Genomic DNA, 26,656 nt, shown 5'->3' on the forward strand with positions numbered 1-26,656 from the left:
ATACCTGGGCAGCAAACTGATGTTGGAAATGCTTTGGATGTTAAATAAAAAATTAACATTAATATATTTTCAATGGTATTTTATACATAATAAATGACAAGTTTATATCCTTAATCATTTCTATCCCTGAAAAAAGGAATTAGGTATGACTTATTGGCAGTTGTGTCATTGAATGGGGTAACAAGGGCTGGAGTCCAAGGGTTGTTGGTGAATGAGCTACAAAATAGAAAGAAATTTGTGGATCAGTTTTGTAGGGTAAATAAAACTGATTTAAAAAACAAACAAAAAACAATCCAAGACAATGTTCTCTCACTACTGATTTTATAGCTGAGGGCACTAAGCTACACTCATTCCACTGACCTCAGCAGGAGCATTAGCTTATTCAGCACACTGAGTATATTATTAAATGAGAATCCAGGAATGGTTTACCCCAAAATCTTTATTTGGGGTCACAAGCTTTTGCCACTTTACTGTCCTCCATCCATACCCCATTCACTGCACTTTACCCTGCAGCTAGAAACACGTGAGCTTTGCCTGCATAGACGTTGCTAGCTTTCATATGAAGGTGCCTCTACAGGGTGACCCCTACCCCAAATTCTCATTTATGAATGCTGAGCTGCCTCTTCCCTAAACATACATCAAAACACATTTGACTTGGGCAACACTACAGTCATTCATGTGAACACACACAACTTTAATCCTAGTATAAGTAAATGCATCAATGGTACTCTGCTCTGCTTTTTTCTTTAATCAAACCTTAAAATGAACTTTCCACTCTCAGTATGAACTATGTTGCTTCAAACCAAATGTCCCTCTAAGAGCAATTAAGAAAGCTGGACAACATTTTTAGAAATCTATTTGAAGGCATCTGAAAGATACCCAGGAGGTGAGAACTTGCAAAGTCAAGTCCCAGAGAAGGAGAGAAATAAAATGAGGCTACATTTCCTCGACAAGTTTAGTGACAATTTTAAAAGAAAAGGAGTGTGAGAGGCTGAGACATTTAGCAAAGTTTTCAGGAGTTACACTTTGGGCGGTGGGGAATAAATATGAAAGATCAGGGACCACTGAAGAGAAGTCCTCGTTAAAAGTGACAGACACAAAACAAAACGTAAGCTTTTTTGGGGATCCCAAAAGGCTAGTTCCAAAGAGTAGTGACCCCGAAATACACCAGCCCTTGTGAGGACTGATGCCTGACTGGATATACAATGGAGAAAAGACAGTCTCTTCAATAAGTGGTGCTGGGAAAACTGGACAGCTACATGTAAAACAATGAAATTAGAACACTCCCTAACACCATACACAAAAATAAACTCAAAATGGATTCGAGACCTAAATGTAAGACTGGACACTATAAAACTCTTAGAGGAAAACATAGGAAGAACACTCTTTGACATAAATCACAGCGAGGTCTTTTTTGATCCACCTCTTAGAGTATTGGGAATAAAAACAAAAATAAACAAATGGGACCTAATGAAACTTAAAAGCTTTTGCACAGGAAAGGAAACCATAAACAAGACGAAAAGACAACCCTCAGGATGGGAGAAAATATTTGCAAGCGAATCAACGGACAAAGGATTAATCTCCAAAATATATAAACAGCTCATGCAGCTCAATATTAAAAAAACAAACAACCCAATCCAAAAATGGGCAGAAGGCCTAAATAGACATTTCTCCAAAGAAGACAAACAGATGGTCAAGAAGCACATGAAAATCTGCTCAACAACACTAAGTATTAGAGAAATGCAAATCAAAACTACAATGAGGTATCACCTCACACCAGTTAGAATGGGGATCATCTGAAAATCTACAAACAATAAATGCTGGAGAGGGTGTGGAGAAAAGGGAACCCTCTTGCACTGTTGGTGGGAATGTAAACTGACACAGCCATTATGGAGAACAGTATGGAGGTTCCTTAAAAAACTAAAAAAAGAATTACCATATGATCCGGCAATCCCACTACTGGGCATATACCCAGAGAAAACCATAATTCAAAAAGACACGTGCACCCCAATGTTCACTGCAGCACTATTTACAATAGCCAGGTCATGGAAGCAACCTAAATGCCCACTGACAGACGAATGGATAAAGATGTGGTACATATATACAATGGAATACTACTCAGCCATCAAAAGGAATGAAATTGGGTCATTTCTAGAGATGTGGATGGATCTAGGGACTGTCATACAGAGTGAAGTAAGTCAGAAAGAGCAAGACAAATATCGCATATTAACACATATATGTGGAACCTAGAAAAACGATACAGATGACCGGTTTGCAGGGCAGAAATTGAGACACAGATGTAGAGAACAAACGTATGGACACCAAGGGGGGAAAGCAGCATGGGGAGGGGGTGGGGGTGTGATGAATTGGGAGATTGGGATTGACATGTATACACTGATGTGTATAAAATGGATGATTAATAAGAACCTGCTGTATAAAAAAAATAAATAAAATAAAATTCAAAAAAAAAATGACAGACACAAAACAAAACAAAATGTAAGCTTTTTTGGGGGATCCCAAAAGGCTAGTTCCAAGGAGTAGTGACCCTGAAATACACCAGCCCTTGTGAGGACTGATGCCTGATTGGATTAAGTTGATCTTACTCTGACCTAACTGCCTGCCAAAGGCAAAACTAAATCCTCTCTGGTGGAAAATATTAACCAGAGCCTCAAATTATTTCTAGTTTTCATACCTAACATCTGAAGTGCAATAAAAAACAACAAGGCAAATAAGACATGACTTGAATGAAAACAAAGAGGAAAAAACAATAGAACAGACACACAAAATACTGGAGTTGTCAGATATGTCCCTTAATGTAACTATAATTAATATAACAATTTTGTAAAGGAATAAAGTGATAAAATAGATAATCCTGGCACAGAAGTGGAAACTATATAAAAGAATGAAATGGAAATTCTAAAAATTGAAAACACAATAACTGAAATTAAGAACTCAGTGGATGAGTTTTACAGTATAGGCAGAGAGAGAATTAGTGAACTGGAAGATAGGTCAGAAGAATATCTAGACTGGAACATGGATGGTCAAAATGCTGGAAAATATGGACTTTTTCAATAAGGGTAGAAACCATAGTTGAAGAGACAAAATCTGATCCTTTTGCATAGTGAAATACATCAAACTACCTATTCAAGAAGCATATTTAGGCACACTATACTAAAACTGAAAACCAAACATAAAGAGAAAAGCTGGGGGGCCTCCCTGGTGGCGCAGTGGTTGAGAGTCCGCCTGCCGATGCAGGGGATACGGGTTCGTGCCCCGGTCTGGGAGGATCCCATATGCCGCGGAGCGGCTGGGCCCGTGAGCCATGGCCGCTGGGCCTGCGCATCCGGAGCCTGTGCTCCGCAACGGGAGAGGCCACAACAGTGAGAGGCCCGCATACCGCAAAAAGAAAAAAAAAAAAAAAAAGAGAAAAGCTGGGGAAAAAAAGAGATTCACTTTTACAGGAGCAAGAGTAAGACCAACAGCTGACTTCAACAATAAGTGGTATCAAGTTAATTAACTATCTATATTCCAAACAACAGAAACAATGGAAGCAAGAAGACAATGTAATTCATACTGACGAAGTGTTGAAAGAAAACAACTGCCAACCTAGATTTCCACATACAGAGGAAAAACCATTTACAACTGCATCAAAACAAAAACTTATGAATAAACCTAACAAAAGATGTGCAAGATTACTAAACAGAAAACTCTAGAATATAAGAAAGCATTTGAAGATGACCTAAATAAATAGAAAGACAGACTAAGATCATGGTATGGAAGACAATATTATTAAGATAGCAGTTTCCTACAAACGGATCTAATAGATTATATCAAAATCTCAATTGTTTTCTCTTTTTTGGTGGAAAAATTTATGGCAATACAAATAAACAGCAAAGTGGGACAAGGTTGGACTACTGGATATCAAGAATATAGGCCTAGCATTATTAAAACAATTAGATATTGATATAAAAATAAATAGACCAATAAAACAGAACAGAGGGTACAGAAATTGACACATAAATTATATGGACACTTGATTTATGAAAAGTGTGGCACAGCAAAGCAGCTGAGAAATTGGTACTTTCATAAGCATAACAAAAACTTTGCTCTTTATTTTACACCACATACAAAATTCAATTGTAGATGGACTGTAAGTCTAAATGTCAAAGGTAAAACAAATTTAACAAAATTTCTAGAAGATAACATAGGAGAAATATCTTCATTATCTTTGAGTAGGAACAATTTCTGAACAGGTCACAAGAAAAGCACTCCCCATGAAGAAAAAAAACTGATGAAATGAACTACATTAAAATTAGGAACTTGTGCTCAATTAAACATACTCTTAAGAGAGGAGAAAAAGCAAACCACAGAATAGGAGATATCTGAAACACATATAATCATCAAAAAACTTATTTATATTCAACGTATAGCCAAAACTAGAACAAATCAAGGAAAAAACAAAACAGACAAGCCAATAGACCAACAAGCAAAAGACATGAATAAGCTCTTCACAAAAAGGATATACAAATGCCCAATGAAAAAATGCTCAGTCTCATCAGTGATGAGGGAAAAGCAAATGAAAATAATGAGATAACACTGCACAACTAAATTGGCTAAATTAAGAAGTCACACCATACCAAGTGTTAGCGAGGATGTGGAGCACCCTGAACTCTCATGTGCTGCTGGTCTCAGTGTAAACTGGTTCAACCACTATTGGAAACTCTTTGGCAGAATCAACTAAAATTGAACATATGTGTAGCCAGGAGCCTATGTTCTACTCCCAGGTATATACCAAATCAAACTGTGAATTAATGTGCACCAAAAGGCATGTACAATAAGGTCCATAGCAGCATATACATAACTGGAAATAACGCAAATGTCTATCAACCCTAAAGTGGATTGTGGTATATTCCTACAGTGGAATTCTGTATAACAATGAAAACAAACATATCACTGATTCTTGCAACAATACAGATGAATCTCACAAACACTGTAGTTGAAGGAAGTGAGACACAAGAATACATTCTGCATGGTTCGATTCATATAAAGCTCAAAAACAGGCAAAACTAGAACATGATTTTAGAAGTCCACACAATATTACTTTGGAGGAAGAGGATAATGATCGGGAGGGGACATAAGAGAGGCTTCCAGGGTGCTAACCGCGTTTTACTACTTCATCTGGGTAGTACTTACATGGATATGTTCATTTTATTAATTCATCAAGCTGAATACTTATGTGTGCACTTTTCTATATGCATGTTTTGCTTCAATAAAAAAGTTTCTTTAACAAAACTCAGTAAACCCCAATCTAAAAATCTGAGTGTGAATACTTTCTCTGACCATAGGAAAATAAATTATTTAAATATTTATCAGGTGAAAACAAAAAGAATGTTTTTCCTAAGTTAAAATCAAGCACTATGAGTCATTATCAATATTTGTATTTTAGCCATAAGGTGAGTGTTAAACTTGTCCCTTAAAAGGCAGTCACAGAAATAAGAATGTTGGGTAGTTCTTCTCCCTACTACACCCACCCCCGACAATATTTTTCAGCTACTACTGAGGTAATAGTTAAAAATGTGAATAGTATATCAATAATATACTATTAGAAGGTACCAGTAATTGATTGCTTGGGAGGCAGCTGTTAAATATTAGGATACCTACCATCCATATAACTATGCAGCGCAGTTAACATTGTCCCATCTTGGGGCACATAGGCAGAATAAGCCATTTCTTCTAACATGGGTGGAGACAGCCTGGAGGGCGGGACTGCTGTGACTGGGGCAGAGGAGGAGTGATTAGGACTGACGTGTTTCTTGTGGCGTGCTCTACAGTTCTGAAACCACACCTGAGGGAGGAGAAAAGCAATGTAGCTATGTCACATTATCAGTTGAGTACATTACCAGTTCAGTTTACCAAGGAATGCAACCTCATTCTACCATATAAGTGCAGCATAAATCTAAATAAGCTTTCTAAAAAAGAATTCTGTAGACACAAGAGAAACAATTTTGCACAGTTATCAATGGTCATTTTCTTTGCCCAAATAATAATTATTTGTTGATTTACTTAAAAACTGATTCTATACTAAGCCAGCATCTTCCAAAATAAAAATGGGGTAAGGGATTCAAAATTCCAGAAAAGTTTCCTTGGTTTTACTACTGGCATTTGGGACAAAAAAGGAAAACAGAAAAAGCCCTTTCATCAGAAAATTTTTAAAAATGCACTACTAAATGTATTCTCAGACACCTGCTGGACTTATTTTAAATCTTTTTTCAAATGACTAAAATCCCTACTGAGAGCTTAAAGCTTTCTACAAACCTCTTGATTCAGTTATTCCAGTCACACTGTAACCTGCTGAGTTCAATTTCTCTTAGTAAATACATAGGCTATTCTCTAAGAAGCAGGTTAAGGTCAGGCTTATAATAAGAAACAACTAGTGATATTTAAGCAGAATAAAATAACAAACACATCCACTGGTGAAACAGTTCACCAAATGTAAAGAGCTAACTAGCCTGTCATCCACTTTATCACAGAAATAAAGGAAGCATATTCTGGGTAAGCAGAGTTTTACGTGCAGGTCAGGGTAAGTAAGGCTAGACTGCCCAGAATGCTTCCAGTATCTAAGCTACGTGCATTTGAACTCTCTGCTCTTAGATAAAACTTGCCTACAGAGTGTTTCTCTATTAAAATATTATAGTATTTATTTGCTATCACTCAGAACAATTCTGTCATAAGAAGTCAGAGAAGTGGAGGGATAAAAACTTTAAGGAAATTAGGGTAAGAACATTTGGGGATCAGGGGCGAAGGCTAGGGGCATAAGTCTCTACCTAGGGCTGGTAGGTAGGTACTTGACGGCACTAGGGAATCAGGGCTGAATAACATGGAACAGAAAGAAGCTACAAAAAAGATTTATGTGAAAAAGTTGCCCTGATATCAAAAGGCACACCTTGCCCTTGGGACTCACAAACAGAAGGCTGCGAAGTATAAACTCAAGGGGTTAAAACCAAAGGAACAAAACCCAATAATACAATGGCCTCTGAGCACGTGGCTGAGTGGTAGCACCTGAGGTATATTTCAGGAACAAGCTTAGGCATGTATCAAGGAAAAGGAGTGAGAAGTCACAGCCTTCTCCCCGATCTTCTGGAGCGTTAGTTAGACTCTTAGGTACCTGTACAGAGACTTTACCCAAAGTCTTCAGTCACAGTTCCTTCACAGGCTCCTTAACAGGTGCCACTGCTGTCACCCACCCAGCCAAGAAGACACACTCACACATTCTCCAACTTGTAAGCAGGAACTGCTGTCACCTGCCTTTTCCCCTGACAGTGCCCAGAAGACAAGCACCCCAGAGGACTACATATAACCTAAAACACATGGTGCTATGATTCCCAGAGTTTCTTCAAAGTATCTTATGTCTCCAATAAATTATATATTGGATGGAAACTGTTCAGTTATTTTTAAAAATCTCAGACTTTGTAAATAAAGATGAAGAAAGCATGACATAAACAGTAGAATGACTACCTTAATGCTAATTCAAATAACTCCTTGGAAAGATCAACAGGTAATTAAGCAGAGAGAGATTTGAAAACACAAAGTGTCATGTAACTTGCACAGCAAAACATAGTTGAAGATTCCAGACATCAGAAAACAACTTCTGACAAGAGGACTACCTAGCTTCAGGAATAAAATACAGTCCTTTTGACTCTCCTCACTGACTTAAAATTTCCTCCTTCTGCTTTCAAACCTCTAACAAGGGTTACAATTTCTTATGAGCAACATACTCTTTTAAAAAATTTGAGTTCTAAATTGAAAAATACATAAGCTGAAAGCAGGCCATGTAGGCATTCTGCAAAAGAAAAGACTAATGCATAAGATGAATCTCTTAGAAAACCCAAAGAGTCAAATATGAGAATTTAATGTATGAAAACGATGGAATTTTAAATTATTGGGAAATCAGTGTTGGCATAATATTGATTTAGAGGAAGCTGGCTAATAGTTTGGGAGAAAAGAAATAGAAAAATCCCTACTTTACAACGTGTAACCAAAAGTAAATTCCAGATAAATTAGGGTTTAGGTGTAAATAATTGTGACCGTAAATGTTTAAGGAAACAAAAGCCAATGTTGATATACTCTCTAGGTGGAGCCAAAGCTATGAGAAAAAAATATTAAGAGATTTGAATACAAAACAACGTAAAATTTCTATGTGGAAAAAATAAGTGAAAGGGAAACTGATGAACTATGAAAGTTTAACTATGATAAACAATAAACATCAGTACGATAAAGAGAAAATAAATAACCCAATAGAAAAGAGCACTAAAAAATACAAATTTTATTTTCAAAATAAGCACACATGTTAAGGTTTACTGACAATAAAAGAAATATACATGAAAACAATGACATTTTCTGACTGCCAGATTGGAAAGGATGTAAAAGAATGACAGCTTTTAGGATTTACATGCGTTGGGGAAGGGGAAATTTCACACATAGGTCCTGGTAGAATACATTAGTTATGAACTTTCTGCAAGGCGATTTTTGTACTATCAGTCAAAGGCCCAAAAATGTTTTATCTTTTGACTCAACAATCCCACTTTTAGAAATTTATCCTACAGACACTACCGAACAAACGTGCAAGGTATACACACAGTGTTGTTCACTACAGCATTTTTATGATAGCAAAAAATTGGAAATAAACTAAATAAACTGTGCTATGCTCAATATGTGTAGCAATAAAAATGATGTAGATCTTAATATGGAAAGAGAACTTTGAGCACACTGACTGGAAGAAATAGCAATGTTTTATCATGTTTCTGTAAGATACACAATTCATAATTCACCTCTCTGAAAGGGTATGTGAACAATGATTGTATCTGGATGCAAAGTGTGAAAAGTAAAATCATCCATCTTTATTCTGTGATTTCAGCTCAATGACGATCTGCTCTGTTATAATGTCTCACTATGCAGCTTTTAGCTAGTAAAGGTGAGACCTGTACTTACACCCTGTATAAGAACATTACTTCTACCTAATCTTTGGGTAGCCTAGTTTGTATATTAGAATCAAGGCCTAGTAATCAAATCTCTTTCCTTTAACTTTTCTGAAGTGTGCCCAATACTAGGAAGTAGGCTGGGCCAAGAGGTTATGACTACTATTTGAGATCACTGTAATTAATCCTTCAAAAATACTGTGACGGACTATATATTTGAATTGCTAGTACTCCTTCCTTTGCCATCTTATCAAAAATATTTAAATTCAATCCTCACATATTAAAAGCCACCATCCAACAGCATATTCTCCAAGTTCTAGTGCTTGAAATGAAGTTAACTTGCTCATAATACTGGTGACCTAAATACCTGGAAATTACATGACAGATGTCTGTCTGCGGTCTTTATTTCTGCAAATAATATGAAAAGCTCTCAGAAAACCCTCCATTTTCCTTTCCTTCCAACTTCAAAATAATCTAAAACATAATAATCATGAATCTGACTTAGCTACAGCAGTCACTGTCATTGAATGTATAGAGTCTTAGATTACAAGGACCCCTCAGACCATTAAGTTTGAACTACCTCAACAAAGGAAGCTTCACTTCCAGGTACAGGGACTCACTACCTCGATGGTAGCCTATGCCATTTTTGTAGCCTTACATACTGAGAAAATTCTTGATAGTGAGTGAAATCTGTTTCTTTCCTACATTCCCTTGCAGACACCCGACCCCGCTGCCTGTGGGACAGCCTTTCACATACGTTTAAAGACACCTATTCTGTTTATACTATTCCTTCCCTTACCATCTCTGGACCTTTTTTCCAGATAAATATCCCTGTTGCTGTTAATACCAGCACATAATTTCTAGACTTTCATGACCTTAACCTTCCTGTAAAGGGAGCACTCTTTTCACATTGGTTCCGTTAGTCCCTTTCTAAAATTTGGCACTCTGAAACAAACACAATACCCTGGACATTTGAAAAATACTGAGGTCATGGGACTTGCCTCTTCAGAGAGCCTCATTACACTGCACTCAACCAAATCCACTGGGAATCTAGGTCTTTGGAGAAGATACAATATCATCAGGTCTTTCCCACTGACTTCTTGGTATAAATGATTTAATTATGAAATACTTCAGGCTTAATAAACTGAAGAATGAATACCTGTTTACCAATCACCCAATTTAACAAGTAAAACATTATATGTGCAGTGTTGGACTTAACCTTTTTTCTCCCCACTGAACTTCATCTCGATAGTTATGGTCACTAGCATTATTAAACCTTTACACCTTTTTTAACCTTAAATATTATTTAAAATTATTTTCCACTTCCCTGATCTGAGGGAAGTAGAAAATCTTGACAGTTGACCACTTCCATCTTGAACCCACCTAACTCCTTGGCCCTCCATGATGCTTCTATGCCAGATTCATTCCTTGATTGACTATAATGGTCCAATTCAAACAGCTCTCTCCATAAAGTCCGTTCTTCCCTTTTTATTGTCCGTGATCTCTTTCTAAAGGATCTTACCCAATTTCATGGGACTGGATCTCTCTGTTTGAGTCCTGTTCATCCTTTAAAATACCTGTTTATATGCTCAACTGCTACCATCATTGTCTGATTATCACAGCTAGAAGGGAATTCAACTCCCTCCCAACTACCAAACCCGTTTTTAAAACAACCTATAATATTTCTGTCAATAGCACCATTCCCATGGATACTTTGACTTCAAATTTGAGTCATCTTTGATGTCTCTCTGCTTCCCCATTACAGTATCCAGGTCCTTTTCTTATCTCTCTAGCATCCAGTACCTGGCATCAGTGTTCAGTCAATAAAATGTTTTCGGATGAATTCTAGGCCACTACCTCAGTTAAATCTCTTTTCAAAATAAATCACTACTTTGCTGGGCATCACTCCGAATCTGTCAATCTCTATGCAGCCTCTCCCAACTCTAATTCTTCCCACGTACTGTCACCAGACCTTTCTTCCTAAACTCACGTAAAATCTCTTCCTAAAATCTCTTCCTGCTCAAAAGAGAACTCTACATGTACAGCCTCTCCAAGTTCAGCTCCAATAATTCCATCCCCCACAATCTGCAAACACAAATCTTATCCGTCAACAGATTTGCTCTAACTCATCCTTCCCTAGTTTTGTTTACATCACTCCCTCTACCAGGATCTTTAACAAAGGCCAGAGATATCCCACCTCTTGCCCACCCCTCCCCCACTCACTCACATACAAAATAATAGAAAAGAAGAAAAAAATTCTGGCCTCAGAACCAGATCTAGCTTGGAACCACAGTTGTCTTTTTAGCCTGAGGATCCTTAGGGTTGCTCTGAGCAATGAATGAATGGTCAACAAATGGAAGCCTAGACCAAGCAGGCTAATTATCGGGTTTAAAAAAAATTGATTAGAGTGTGAAGAGACCTAAAATGGCAAGCTAATGCTTTGATGTTTCTTCACAAAACAAAACAAACAATGACAACAACAAAAAACTAAACAAAACTCCCCCCAACAATTTACACTTTTAAAGACCTACAATAACTGGATTGTTTGTTTTTTTGATATTGAGCTCCATGAGCTGTTTGTATATTTTGGAGATTAATCCTTTGTCTGTTGTTTCATTATGCTAATATGCATATATAGAATCTTAAAAAAAATATGGTACTGATAAACCTAGTTGCAGGGCAGGAATAAAGATGTAGACATAGAGAATGGACTTGAGGACATGGGGTGGCAGGGCAAAGCTGGGGTAAAGTGAGAGTAGCATCGACATACATACACTACCGAATGTAAAATAGTTGGCTGGTGGGAAGCAGCAGCATAGCACAGGGAGATCAGCTCGGTGCTTTACGATGACCTAGAGGGGTGGGATAAGGAGGATGGAAGGGAGGCTCAAGAGGGAGGGGATATGGGGACATGTGTATGCATATGGCTGATTTGCTTTGTTGTGCAACAGAAACTAACACAGTACTGTGAAGTAATTATACTCCAATAAAGATCTATTAAAAAAAAAGCTAAACACAGAATTACCATATGATCCAGCAATTCCATTCCTAGGTATATATCTAAAGGAATTGAAAGCAAGCGTTCAAACAGATACTTGTGTGCTGATATGTACAGCAACATTATTCATAATAGCCAAAAAGTGGAAACGACCTAAATATTCGTCCATGGACAAATAAAATGTGGTACATACATTGGAATATTATCCAACCATAAAAAGGAATGAAGTACTGATACATGTTACAACCTGGATGAACATTATGCCAAGTGAAATAAACCAGATACCAAAAGGGGGGAAAAAAAAGACCTAGAACTTTTAACATCTCTTGATTAACCTTTAAAATAATCACCTGTATCACACGTCTGCTCAAGCCTGTCCTTTCTGCCAGTTTCTGGAGGGTCTGTGCATCTGGGTTGTTGTCCTGAGCAAATTGTGCTTGCATAACCTGTTTTTTAAAAAAGTGCAGGTAGTAAATAGCTAAAAATAAGAAGCTCAATCTTATGCATTTTGATGACAGGAGAGATAAGACATGCACAAGAAAATGGGATACTTGCATTTTATTACTTGAAAATCAATATGGGGAAGTATGTATAAAAAAAGAATGCATATTGTGTACATTTATGCACAAGTTGCTATGTTGAAATCTTTAAAAAAATCTATTTCAACATAAAAACTTGTCGCTCAACTATGCTGTTAAAAATAAGCTCAACTTTTCTTCCATTCTGACAACCCACAAATAAAATGCATAATAGTATAAGTCTCTTTACTATTTTTTCCATTTTGTTAAAAATTGCTAGCATTAAAAAACTTAAAAAATATTTTTTTTATCTTCAGCCTCTACTGAGCAAAACAGGTTCAAGGCCCCTACCACAATTTTTATCAGTGCAAAAGTAGACAGTGCAACAGATGGATTCCACTTAATTGTAATGACTCCATCATTAACTGTTTTGAGCACTTGCTTTATGCAAAGGAACATCTGGGATCTTAAAAAGAGACACCCATCAGCCCACTGAATAAGAATTTCCTGAGATCTAACATTTATAGATGGAAAAGCTCCCAAGTGATTCTGGTCTCAGCTTCCTAGGAGAAGATATACGCATGCCAATAATTAGCAACAATACAAGCTAAAGTGAGAGGTGAGGAGTTGGGATGGGGGGAGGCAGGAGGAGTACCAGAATAAAAGCACACGCCAAAGGCTTTGGATTCTTTCAGAAAAGGAGATCACGGAAATCAAGTGGGATATTTGAATTTTATTACTTAAAAGTCAATAGAGGGAAGTATTATAAAATATAAAGAAAGTATTATAAGAATGAGAAAGGGCAGTCTGGCACCCAACATGATTGTGCATGTCTGTGGGCATGTGATGGGGGTAATCTACCTAATGACCTTAAGTCCTGCTGACCTTGACACCATTTCCAGGAGGCAAGATTAACTGCATTCTCCACTATGCTCCTCAAATAATACTATCTTTTGCCACTGCACTTGTCACTGGGTAGCTAGCTAATGTGTTAGCAAGTCGAGCTCTCCATAGCAGATAGTGAGTTTCTTGAGGGCAAAGGGACTGTCTTATTCTTCATATCCGCAGGAGTTAATCCCCCTTCCTGTCACACAGTGAAGACTTTGTGACAGGATGAACCTCGACAATGTGAGGAAAATCTGAAGATAGTGTGGAGAATAAGACCGATGTTGTTCCAGGAAACCTTATGAAGTTTACAAATTATATAATTTTTTTCAGTTAAGTTCTCGCTGACAGTGACTCTTCCAGAATAAGGTATTCCTGGCTTCCTATCCAACTACACTTGTCCACACACTCGCTGTAAACAGCACATGTATTTCTGCTTTAAAAAAAGTGGGCAGAATCAGCCTAAAAGTTTATAATCTCGCCCAGCTCACTTCTTTCTTCCTCTCCTACTCCAAACGTGTTAACTTTAATATCTTCATGTGCAAACAGAGTTGTGTTTATACGTAGTTGAACATGTAACATCTCAAAGAGAAAACAGAATGAACAAATTAATTATCTTTGTTTTTTAATTTTTCAAGCAGAAAAGCTGAACAGATATTTGAAGATTTGTTTGTAAGGCCATTATTGATAATTTATAAAACAAAAACAGCATGGTTTTCACAAATGCATTTCAAATTCACAAGTTTAATAATGGAAGTAAATTACATTTACTAAAGCAATTTCTCATTAAGGAATAAAGGAAAACTTAAATCAACACTGATGGTTTAAAGCTGGAATATGCTAAAGGAAAAGTAAGATGTGTTCATCAGTGTTTAGTCTCACAAAAGAACCCTTTTTAATTTTAACTTGGTTTCATTACTCTCTGGGTCACTAATGATGCCAAAACCCACCCTACTCCTTTTCTGAGCTCTTTTAACATGGTCAAGGAACAAGCCTCTGTAGACACATCATTTTAAGGCCAGAATGTCTACCAGAAATGTGAGGAGTCTGCATAGTAGCAGCTGACCAACTTGATCTGAAAGTAGATTAAAGTAGGTGCTAACCCTGGCATGTTTAACATTAATAATCATTGAGCAAATACTTCCAATTACAATAAGCAAACCATAGTATTGCCGGAACTTTTAAAATGCAATTTATACAAATGAGACAATATTTGAAATATTTTTGGTAACACAAAATAGTACTCTATTCTGAAAGTCAAACTATTTTTTCTTCCCATAAGCTTCTAAAGAAGAATTTGGGAAATTTGTTTGTTTCTCCCATTTTAAGTTTTATAAGTCCAAACCAGGTAGTCTTTGAATAGTCTTGACTTACTGATCACCTATATTTTATTGTTTTGCTAAATTCAAGCACTACTTAAATATATTCAGCTGTCTGAAAAGTAGGACGATTTGACAATGAGGTGCACTGCCTGATTTATTAGAGGTTCTGGCAGAGTATAATGATTCAACTTATCCTAGATTCCTAAGCTACAAAGAACACTTGAGGACAAGGATTGTGTCTCATTTGTTTCAGCCATTCCTGGCACAGATAGATGCTAATAAATACTGAATAAATGAGAACATGCTTTGAAAGTATATAATTTCTGCTTTCATTTTTAAAAACCTATGATTCTGATATAAAGTTTTAAAACATGATTCAGATACATTTTCATATAATAATGCATGGCTTAAATAGTTTATGCACATTTGCAATTTAAAACTATAAGGCTATCTACAAGATTCAGAATCTCACTCTTGTTTTAGCTGACTGCCATTAAGTGGAGTTTTGTTAAGGCACGGTTCTACTCATGGTCTCCTGGGAGGCCAAGCAAAATGAAAAGACCAGAGGTTTGGGGAGCAGGGTCCAAATCTCTTCTCTGCCATTCCCTTGGTGGTCTGCCCTGGGGGAGTCCCTACACTTCTTGGATGAGGCTACCTATATCAATGAATTTTAAGAGATAAAAGAAGATAATGTAGAGAAAATGTCTGACATAAGACTTGGTATACAAAGACCCCCACAAATATTATTCCCTTTCTATTTAATTAGTGCCTCTATCTTCCTATATGAGATTGTATATCTACCTAAAGTGTTTTCAAATTTTCACAGTTATCCTTTTACTAATAAATGTTTATATTGAACTAAAGCTATCAGCCTTATGATTATTAAAGTTATAGCCAGGCTTCCATGGAAACAGCCCACTTTATAAACAGAACATATTTATATTAGAGATTATATTTTAACTCAGACACCTTTTAACTACTGGGTATTTTGCTGCCAGATCTCCCACAGTTATTCATATCTCCTAACCTGGGGCTTTAGGTGATCTTCATTACAACCAAATGAGGCACCGAGAAAAGCAAGGTTCAAACAGATATCTCTTTCAACTGCCTTATCTTTCATTTCCTACTTACTGACCATGCAGTCTATGCCTAAATTAAGAAATCAAAAACAATCTTTTGGAAATTTTTTAGAATAGATCTAGATTTTAATGCTAGATTGCTTCCAATGCCATTAAGTTCCCTTGGAATATTTGTGTCATATCAAGGCTTCTTTCTTAATCATTCTCAAAATAAAAATCCTCTCTTTTACTGCATTCATCTTAAATACTGCCAAGTATTAGAATACTATAAGTGAGTTTTCAAAATATTACCTTCATTTCTTAACATTGTATAAATATCCTTTCAAGTCTGAGCTAAGATGGATACTATGTGTAAAGCACCCAGCCATACATGGTAGGCGCTTTACAGATGTTACCTCTCCTTAACATAAAACAAATACTTCAGTCACGTTAACCTTTTAGAAAATGTGATTTCTTTATCTGAAAAAAAATGCCAGAAAGAATCATTGTATGCGTAGACTTAAATATAAAGCAAGGAGTAATTATTTCATTACTTTCAAGACAATTTGTATAACCAGAACTTATGACAATTATATTAAGGGCAACTAAGTTGAAAATAATCCCTCCCTTTTCAGGGAACATAATGAACCTTTAGCATCAAATTATATAATTATTCCCTCTACCCTCTTTAAAAACAAGAAGGGTCTACTTGATTGGAGTCAATCGGTAGCTCCTATTTATGGTAAAGCGTCTACAATTCTTTCCTACTCAGAAAATGTACAATCTTGTCCATTAAAAGACTCAATGTGGTTTGTTAAAAAGATGAACACATTAGTGTCCCACAGACCTACATACTGAGCGTCTCTTTCTGTTAAGAGTCCCCAAATATTTTATCTTCTAGCTCAATTACATGTAGTAATGTAAATGCCTGGGTTAAAGTAATTTTTATCAGGAAGTCAGAACAGATCAACATTTTGTTTCCACTTTGATGTTAATGCTAACAGACCCCAGGGAGACGAACTTGAATGACGAGTTCATATCACATCATGACTCTTGAAATATTGATAAACAATATTTAGGGCAATGTTTTCGTACATCTAACAAGTTAGTTTTCACAAAAAGCATAGGCTAACCTTTCTGAAAACAAAAATGTTTTAAGACAGCATAGAGATTGTTTTTTGTTTGGCTTTGTTAGTTTGGGTTTGGTGGGGGTTTTTTGTTTGTTTTTTTTTAGGTGGGGAAGGGCTTCAAAAACTCAAATTCATTGTCATGTCTACCTGGAGCTGATCTGCTGTAAAGCTTGTTCGAGCTCTTTTTGCTGGTTTTGGATGATTGACATCTTGCTCTGTGAGGAGGGCGCCTTCGACACTAATCCCATTACCTGCATTTAAAAAACACACCATTCATACAATAATAGGTTGCTATATGAACAATCATACAATAATAGGTTGCTGTATGAACAATCATACAATAATAGGTTTCTTGCATCTCTTGGCTTGGTATGAAACTGTATACATCTTCTAGTTTGCCAAATCCCTTAAGTTTAGAACATACTAGAAACATACTGTGGAAACAATATTCCATTTGTAGGCTTGTATATTTAGTCAAAAGTGCACCAATTTGGAAGTGCACATCTAAGGCTCATCCTTACAAAGGCAAATACAAGGAAACAAATGGTTACAAAAAGTAAAACAGAACCCTAAACTCAAGGCTGCTTCCTGAGAATATGGCACAAGGCGAATACATATGCCATGGCTTTTCTTGTAAATAAACAGATGGAGACCATCACTAACAGTAGAGGGCTTAATGAGTTTCACCACAATTACACTGCACAAAGTAATGCTTTAAGACGACCTTAGGAAAAATCGTTATTGTCCCTGTGTTCACTGTCCCAAAAGATTCAAAAGTATTTTAAGTATATATTTACCATTTTCCACTTCTCTTTTTAAATTATCCAGCATGCAGTCATAATGCACTCTGCAGAGGACTTTCTCTTCTACCAAAGCAAACTCCTCTCCTGTGGAAAGTTGCCTTTTGCAAGAAAAGCAGGCAAAGCACGCCAAGTGATAGACATTCCCCTTGGCCCTCCGGACCCAGTCAGTAGAATGGATGTGCCTCCCACAACGAGAGCAGCGAGTTCCATACCTTCTACATAAATAGAAGGGTGGGAGATGAAGATTTTAATGCTTGGTGAGATAGTCATCAGTCTAAGATTAAATTAACACATTATTTACTCATTGGATTAACCCAAGTATTTAAATCTTTTGAAAAGGAAACAGGAATCAATTATTTTTTTAAAAGTCATATGGTACACAATCGAGACTTGAGATGGGATCATAATTCAAACCTGTTTATAAAACAAAAACTTCTCATTGTTACTCTAAAGGAGAAAAGGATTTTTTTTCTTTTAAAATAAATGACATAGGAGTTTCAGTATCCTTCTTGTAACAAATATCAGTGCATTTATAAATTACCTAGAGACTCAACATAACACACACACACACACACACACACACACTCGATACTGAAACCTAAAAATACAAAAGCATACCACTGAAGATATAAATAATGACGTCTTAAAACCTAGTTGAGATAATTAGAAAATGCTCTAAACATTTTTTTAAAGTTAAAACATTTTAAATTGATATTATCAAAGAATGAATAGAACAGAAATTGTTCACTTTGGTGTGAGGAAATCTAAGAAACCTTAGTGAAGGAAAACTCAGAAATGTTTCCTTTGGTGAACAAGCTGTTGCAATACCATCCACAAGAGGAGGGGAAATATTACCTAAAACTTTTAGACACATATCTGGACATTAAATGCAAGTTAATCTTAACAAAATGCCAGATGTAAAGATTTCTTTTTTCTCTCAGTCCTAGTGACCAGACACTCTCTGTCATATCTCCTACCACAATTGCAGTCATAACCTGGCATATCCACATTAAACTAGATAAGTATATGTGTCTGTGTCTATTCCTTAACATATCTTTAGAGGTATTGCCAGTTTTTAAGTTAATCTGAAAAACTGAATCATAAAAATAAATTTCAGAATAAAATATGAAGTATAAAAAAATCCTGAAGAACTAGACTTTCAATAAGTCTCTGAAACCAAACATTTCAAGGGGCTTTAAATTACCAAAAAAAAAAAAATAATAAGATTAGCATATTCTAAGTGAAAGAGGAGGCAAACTGCTACTATTTTTGAGGAAACAGAGAGCAAACCTGATAAGAAATATATATTTTGGGTAATTATAAAATTCTATGACTTTATAAAATAAAGGACTCTGGATTTCATGAAGTGCTTTAAATTACCTAGCAATTTTATTCAAATCAATCACTAAACTCTCTTAAATCAGTTTTTGAAATTGAGTATAAATAACATAATTAGTATTACAAACTTCAGTATGTACTATTAACTTCCCAATTTCACAATGAGCATTCTTCTTCGTTTGGAAATGCAAATAGGGAAAAAATGTGATAATTTTAAAAAGTCATGCTTAAGGATGATTTCAATTTCGAGATAGAATTTAATTCTTAATGGATAGCTATCTTAGAAGAAACTTTACATTTAAACTATTATAAAGAGACCATGTGGAGAAAATGTTACATTTAATATCCTAAGCAAATACAGTCTCACAAAACAAAGATCAAAGAACGGACAAAAGAAACAGGAGTTTTAGACAGAATACATAATTAGACTTGGTGTATTTCCGATACTGGAATGGTCAATTCTTCTGAATAATATGGTTTAATCACAGTTTCCAAACTGCTGGCATTTTATAGGTATATTACGAGGGGTCATTCTATAGTAAACTGGAAAAAGCACAACAAAACCTTGATTTTTTCCCCCATAATTACTTCATTTTTGTCTTGCTACTCCCCCTGAACAAAGGGCTTTGTTATAATATAAGTCATCTTATATTTCATACTTTATATCTCTGCACAGCAAAGAAAGTTCCCTGTTTTTAATACCTAAAACTTTCATTTGCCAAAGTGGAAATAATTATTTAAAATTAATTTTTGTATACTGAGTTCCTAAAACACATAAGCATGCTAATTTTATTTGTTTTAATACAAATTATACCTCAAAAATATGAAGCATTCTCATTTTGAAATCCACTATATAAGAAAAAGTGGGCTTCAGTAAATAAAACTGGACAAGAAAGGCTATTTACAAAATTCTCTTTGTGTAATACCTTCTTGGAGTATCTACTTACTAAAAAAAAAAGTTTCGGTGTACCTGAAATAATCAAGTTTGCAGAAAATGTCTTTGTCTTTAATATAACAGCTGGTATGCCTTCCTAAGGAGGTCCTGCAGACACTACAGGAGAGACACCGAACATGCCAGCACAGGTCATTCACCTGTGAAGAAGAAGGGGTTAGGATGAGAAGCCATTCTAATACCACACTTAAGAGTATCCTTCATTGGTTTTCTGTATCAGGCAGTTTTAAAAGCTGGCCCCTTAATATTTTAACACATGCTCTGAATGTTTCTATCTAAGAGGTGTCATTTACACAAATACGCATCTAGATATATTCTCTTTTAGACCTCAACCAGAAAATCACAGTAGCATATTATACACTTTCTGTTTAATTTTTTAAATATACTTTTGAAAAAACTCAGGTTTTTTTTTTAATTGAATGTCTATTCAGGTTTTTTGTTTGTTTGTTTCTGTTTTGTTTTGTTTTGTTATTGAACGTCTATGAACAGGGAAAATTTTGGCCACTTTAAAGTCCTACATACTGGTTTTATATTCTTTTCCTTGACCAAATTCTTCCCACCATGAAACATGGTAGCTGAAGAATTCAAGCCACATCCCTTCTCAATCTACTTTTTAGTTAAAGTGAGAAAGAAAATGGAAAAGAAGCTTTGTAAGAAATACTTACCCGTGTAAAGAAGCCAGGCAATCCATTTTACTTACAAAACAGAAATTCCTAAGGTAGATTTAAATGTTGAAATGGCCAAAGCCCTGGCTCCTGTCTAACATTAAATAATCAAAACATAAAGCATTGGTAACCTTACTTTAATGATTTGGTTACTAGAGGAAAAAAATAAATCTATTATAAGCGGTTCTAAAAAGGCACCCAACTATTTGCCATTTATACTTCAGGAAGTAAGACATTAAATGCTTTGATTTAATTTAATAAATCTCAGCACTTTATATTCTATATAGGAGCATGAAACATTGTCAAATCAGGGGACAAATCATAAATAGCCTTACCTTAAACTGTTACTATCATAGTATAAGTGGCACATCTTTAGCCTTCAAAAACGAAGATGTGTATTGAATTGAATTTGCCTGTAATGCAGGCTCCTAAATTTTGCTCTTGTTAAATGGACACAAGAACTAGGCTTATGCTTAATTAAATTTCATTTAAAAGAATGGCAATGATGCAAAAACACCAGTTATACTCTACAAATGGATCTAATGCCTAATATAAGAATTAGGAAATTGGAAAAATGAGAAATTGTGAAATACAGCTTTTGCTACACTATTTCATAATAAAGACTATCTTGTCCAATGATTCTATTATATTAGAGCTACTGTTCAACATATTTTTCTGTGATATGAAATATAAAGGGTCCTTCGAAGCTGAAGAAAGTTTCACTAGCTTCTAATTACAGTTATGTGTCTCTTTCCAAAGCACTAATGAGAGTATCATTTTAGTGAAATTTTAAGTTTTGGTCTTGCTATAAAAGAACTACATGCTCACCATACAAGAAAACAGGGAAAATAGCAATAGGAAACAATAGCAAAAAAATCTGAGGAAATCGAAATAAAAAAAAATAACAATGGTGAATGCTGTCCTATTAATTAGAGATGCATTTTCTTTCTATTTTTTTCCTCAAACAGGCCCAATTAAGTTAAAGTGTAGAAATACAGATTTCCTTTAGTATTCCACTGTTTAAGGCCTTCTGCATTTTGATGTTATCCAGGCTCTTTTTTTTTTTTTTAAGCAAGGCTAGATGCAGGCTTCAGGGCAGAGTCATGGCCATTCTCTAGTTCCCTAAAGCCAGATGTAATGCCTGGTTTGCCACCTTTCCTCAAAGTTTACTTAAAAAAAAAATCTCCTTCATCTTCCATTTCTTTTCCAGAGATGAAAGTAAGGTGAACAGAGAAAATTCTGGTGACTATAAACCTTTCCTGATGGCTAGCATTGATCCAATCTCTGTATGTATACATATATAGGACCAAGCCAGAAAAAAATCACTCAAACGACAGGGCACTGAAGTATTGGATGGGGCAACAGATGCATCTAACTCCTCTCATTTTTTTTGTTCTAACTCCATGTAACTTGCCTCACAATATGGTGTTTTTCTATATTAAACAGTTATACCCTCAAATATTCTATTAGGTCTAACAATTATTTTTCACCAGTGACTCAAATTGAATTCAAACTTATCTGGAAGAATAAGCACACAAAATGGGGGCAAAAAAGTTAAGATCTCAGTTTTTAATCATAAAGTGTCAAACTTTTGTTAGAACTAGTTTACTATATAATAAGCAGCAGCTAGTTTTCTTGTACATATATTAATATGTACAAAAAGGGGTGGACTAAGACTGTACGTAGAAGACTTCATTGAGGAAGGAAAGCTACAAAGGAAAGCTTTAAAAGACTCTTCAGATAACTTAGATTATTTTATACAATACAAATATATAACATAAACATATGTTAACATATAAAAGATGAACACTAGAAATGATTTTATCTATTTCAGAGGATATGTTGAGTCACTTTATAATAACTTTTTTCTTTATCCTCTCTGCTGTGTAGTGGATCCATTATAGATCCATCAGAAACATTCTTAAAGATTAAGCTAATTATTGAGAGGGCTCATTGAAAATAAGAAACTAGTTTTGATCCAAAAGATGGTTTTTAAATATCCAAAAAGGCTCAGGTGTGGAAACACTGAAATGTGAATGTTAAGAATGTAGATTTAAAGAGAAAGCCAGCTTTAAGAATCAACCACCAATTAAGTAAATTAGTCACTTTTTAAACGTTTTCACCAAAACTCCTTTTGGTGCTTTATCTGGGTTGTATCTACAGGGTATCATTCCAACTTCCCAGATGAAGCAGCTTTGTATGTTAAGGGAGAAATTTAAAGAAACTCACTAATTTGCTTTTTGAATTCATATTCTCCATAATGAATTCTTTTGAAAAACTGGGGTGGTGGGGGAGGTGAGGAGAATAGAAAGTGAACTGGTTTGCTACTAAGTCAGTGTAGGAGAGATCATTATCTTAAATAGTGGTTTTAAAAAGCTATTGAAATTGAAATTCCAAGGTATTAGAATTAAGACACAAGGGACTATGATCCTTCATGCAATGACATGGGTAACTAGCCTGCCAGAGTTTGTACTCCAAAACTCCCCCACAATATCTTGAGAGAAGTAAAACAAATCAAGACAGTCAACTCTCAAACCACTTGAAGCACTTCATCCCAAGCATTTTTCTTTCTTTCTGTTTTGTATAAATTTACATCAATTTCCATTTTTTTCCACTAAGCACTGAAGATGACATTAAAAAAAAAATCATTCGGTGGCCCTGAAGTATTAAACCTTAATGAGAGGAGGAAGATATTGAAAATGGTTTTCATTTAAATGCTACTACGAACTATTACTCTGGAAAAGCCTCAGGTTAGTGTAAATAAACATAAGACTGTAAAATATCTATCCAGAAAAGACCCTACCCTTTAAGGCACTTGACAATGGTTCTCACCAAAGGAGACACTGAAAAGGGGAAATCGATCAACATATACAGACCTGGAGTCCTCATAAGCAGGCAGACGTGTGGGTGTTATTGGGGGTGGAGGGACCATAACCCGAGGCTCAGTAAAAATAATCGGGCAGGACCCTGTTTCCAGAATGGGTAAGCGTTTCCCCACTTCTGTTCCTCTACAAGTAGGTGGCTAACTCCAGCACATCCACCCAGGGTATCGGCATGTCTAGACCAGGATGGGTCACACGTAAGCAGTTTTGCAACAGCGGGTATTCTAAGATTTCTTCTCCCACTCTTTCCCACCGCATGAGTTGTCCCTGACTGGGCCGTAGTGCTGAGAAAGTCTACAATCTCCAGCGAGAACTTGAGTGGAAAAGAGAGGGAAAATAAACTTTTCTCTTCTCCCAGAGCTCCCGGGGAACCCCGCTGCCCCTGGGCCTCGCGGCTCCGCCCTACCTTGAGAAGGTACTTGTCCACGATCTCCAGGCCGCAGCTGTTGCACACACACTTGCCAGGGGGGCAGACGGAGCCCGAGGCCATGGACCGGGGCGAGGACGACGGGGACAGTGGGGCCGAGGAGGAGCACGAGTCCTCGTCCCCCACTCCCTCGGGGCTCACCTGCAGGAAGCCACGAGGCGCGGTCTCAGGCAGTTCTAGACCCCTCCTTCTTTCCCCATCCCACAGACCCACGGGGGCTCCCTCACAGCCTCCCCTCCCTTACCCCAAACCACCCTCAGTTCCTGAGGTCCCGCTTCTCGCCCTCTCCCCTCGGGTCCATGCTACCACCACGCCCCCGCCGGGGCTGCAGACCACTGACCTCAAGGACCTGGGGCGCCTGGCGGCCCTGCGCAGCCCGCCACACTGGCTCAGCTTCTCCCCCCGCCCCAGAACCCCTCTCCACCCGCTCCCCGAGGGGCTAACTGCGCCCGGGGAGGAGCGCGGCGACAGCAGCCCTTCGTCCTTGGGTTGCCTCCCCACGGCCCGGCTCGCCACCACCCGGGTCCCTACCCACTCACCAGTCCCTCTTCCCCGGCGCCTTTCCGAGTCCTCCCGGCCGCCAGGGCTGCAGTCCGCCCGCACTCCTCCGACATGAGCCCCTGGCACTGAGGAGGTGAGGGCGGGGAAGTGGGGAGGAACAGAGACGAGAAGTTCAGAGCCGGCACATGCGGCCCAGAGCTTCAGCTTCTCCGCACGCGGGGCGGGCTAATGAAGGCCCACGGCGCTCCGGGCCGCACGTGCAGCCGTCTGGGCGCCTGGGCCCGCGCGCGCCTGGCAAGCCGACGCCGACGCAGCCTCCCTTGCAGGCAGCGGGCGGCGGCGGCGGCGGCGCAGCCTCAGCGCGCGACTAGGCGGCCACCGGAGCACCAAGGGCTCGCCCGGCGCGCGGCCGCCCTCTCGGGGCTCCGGGTCCCCGCGCTCACCGTAGCACGTCGGTTCCCCGCCCCCCTGCCGGGGGTAACAAGTTAATAACAATCATCCCGGCACAAAGCAGTTTCTTTCTAGACGTCAATCACAGCGGAGCGGGGATCACCCGGCTAAAGGGGGTGCATGGGGGTGGGGTGAAGTGGGAGAGAAGAAAAGAGGACTTGAGGAGGGGGTGGGGGTAGGAACTTGATTTCTTTAATAGCCTCAATTAAAAGAGCAAGACACATATATATTTTTAAAAGGGGGCTTTTTGAATTGGATAGCCCGAAAGGTGAAGAGGTTTAATAGGATACTTGAAAGCTAATTACAGCGGGATTTAAGAAGCCTGGTGTTTGTTCCGATGACAATTTGAATGAAAATACTTCAGATTAAACCGAGCCAGCAGCTCTTTCGTAAACTTACAGTAATTAGAGCTGCGAGTGATTTATACTCGTTTCTTTAAGGTGTAAATTGCCACTTATTGCTCGGTAAGTCAACATTTGAGCTACTAAAGGATTATTTTTAGCTAGCGCAAAAAGCGGGTCGAATAATGGAAAATATCCAGCTGAATTTAATTTGTGTCATTAAAAAAAAAAGAAAAAAAAACTCACCCAACCTCGGTCAAAATGTTTTAAAGCAACAACGCGCATTACTCAAGTGTTTCCAAGCCTTTGTAGGAGTTTTGTTCTTAAACGAAAACGCAGCCGCTCTGGGCTTTTTCTGCCTTCGTTTACGGAAACTCTAGCTTGGGGGGCGGGGGGGGTCCCGGAACTCGAACGGCCCACACTTCTGCATTTGTCTCTTCGCCTCCCTCTTTCCCTCACTCTGGTAGCACCAGAAGAGATACTGTCAGAGCCCCCCGGTCCCTCGGGCTCTCCGCCGGGACCCTCGGGTGCGCTCCCTACTCGGGACCCAGCGCCACAGACACAAAGAGTTTAGGCAGAAGAGCCCCGAGTTCGCCGAGTGTTCCCCGCCAGCGTCGGCGCGAAGACAAAGTCAGCGGTGCCCAGTGCGGGTCCGGCGGAGGCGCTCAAACAGGCTGCAGATGATTTTCAAACCTAAAACGCGAGATACGCCGCGGCTCCTGCCTCCAGAGTTAGGTGAGAGTTTGTCAGTTTCCCCCCATCTTCTCGAAGAATGGTGTGACTCGAGAGCCCTGGGGTTGGCTTCTTTCGGTTTTTTAAAGTAAAATGGCCTTCCTAGCCCGCCATAGGATCCAGAGGCCTTCCAGGAGTCACGTCTGCTTTTATTTCGCTGTGGGGCCGCGGCAGCGCGGACCGCCCTACGGCCAGAGGGGCTCCTTAGGGCCGGCAAGCATCCGCCGGCGGCTGGAAGAGGGAAGCCGCGCCTCTGTTCCTTCCCACCCCACAGCCGCCTGGACCTCCCGACTCACTCTCCCGACCGCCCTTTCACCACTGCAAACACAACAAAAGCACGACTCACATGTACCCGAGAGCGCCTTAGGCTTGAGGCTTCGTCTCCCAAATTACGGTCTCCATGGCCTCAGGTTAAGTGAGCTTGTGGGGAGGGGAGGCAATGATTACTGACTAACGCTACTACGTAAGGAAAAAAAAAAAAAACTGCCAGGTTTGAAGATGAGGCCGTTACAGGTAATTTCTGAACCTCATTTAGGAGCGCAAACAGCTCGCAGGAAACTGCGATTCAGCTGGTCTGGCCAGGCGTCGGGTCGCTCACCTTCTCGGGAGGAACTGCCAGCTCCGGCACGTCCTTTTCTTCTAGTTTACACACAAACATCTGCTCGCTTTTCCAATACAT

At 38.2% G+C, this 26,656-nt stretch overlaps 1 protein-coding gene across 2 annotated transcripts; it reads right to left on the bottom strand.

Annotated features, from left to right (window-relative positions):
- Positions 1-139: 139 nt before the first annotated feature.
- On the bottom strand, positions 140-26,656 carry LHX8 (LIM homeobox 8; the record flags this gene model as incomplete). 2 transcript variants are annotated; one of them, XM_081224881.1, is made up of 9 exons in its annotated part: positions 140-216; positions 5,662-5,845; positions 12,324-12,419; positions 17,034-17,137; positions 17,684-17,904; positions 19,998-20,119; positions 23,933-24,094; positions 24,493-24,579; positions 26,576-26,656. In XM_081224881.1, 9 exons carry the CDS (start codon positions 26,654-26,656, stop codon positions 140-142), a joined length of 1,134 nt encoding a protein of 377 aa, XP_081081007.1. The 2 variants fall into 2 exon arrangements, with proteins under 2 accessions (XP_081081007.1, XP_081081008.1); XM_081224882.1 differs by having other exon boundaries at positions 166-212.

Source organism: Mesoplodon bidens (assembly GCF_964165515.1).
Source record: "Mesoplodon bidens genome assembly, chromosome: 2".
NCBI classification, from domain to species: domain Eukaryota; kingdom Metazoa; phylum Chordata; class Mammalia; order Artiodactyla; family Ziphiidae; genus Mesoplodon; species Mesoplodon bidens.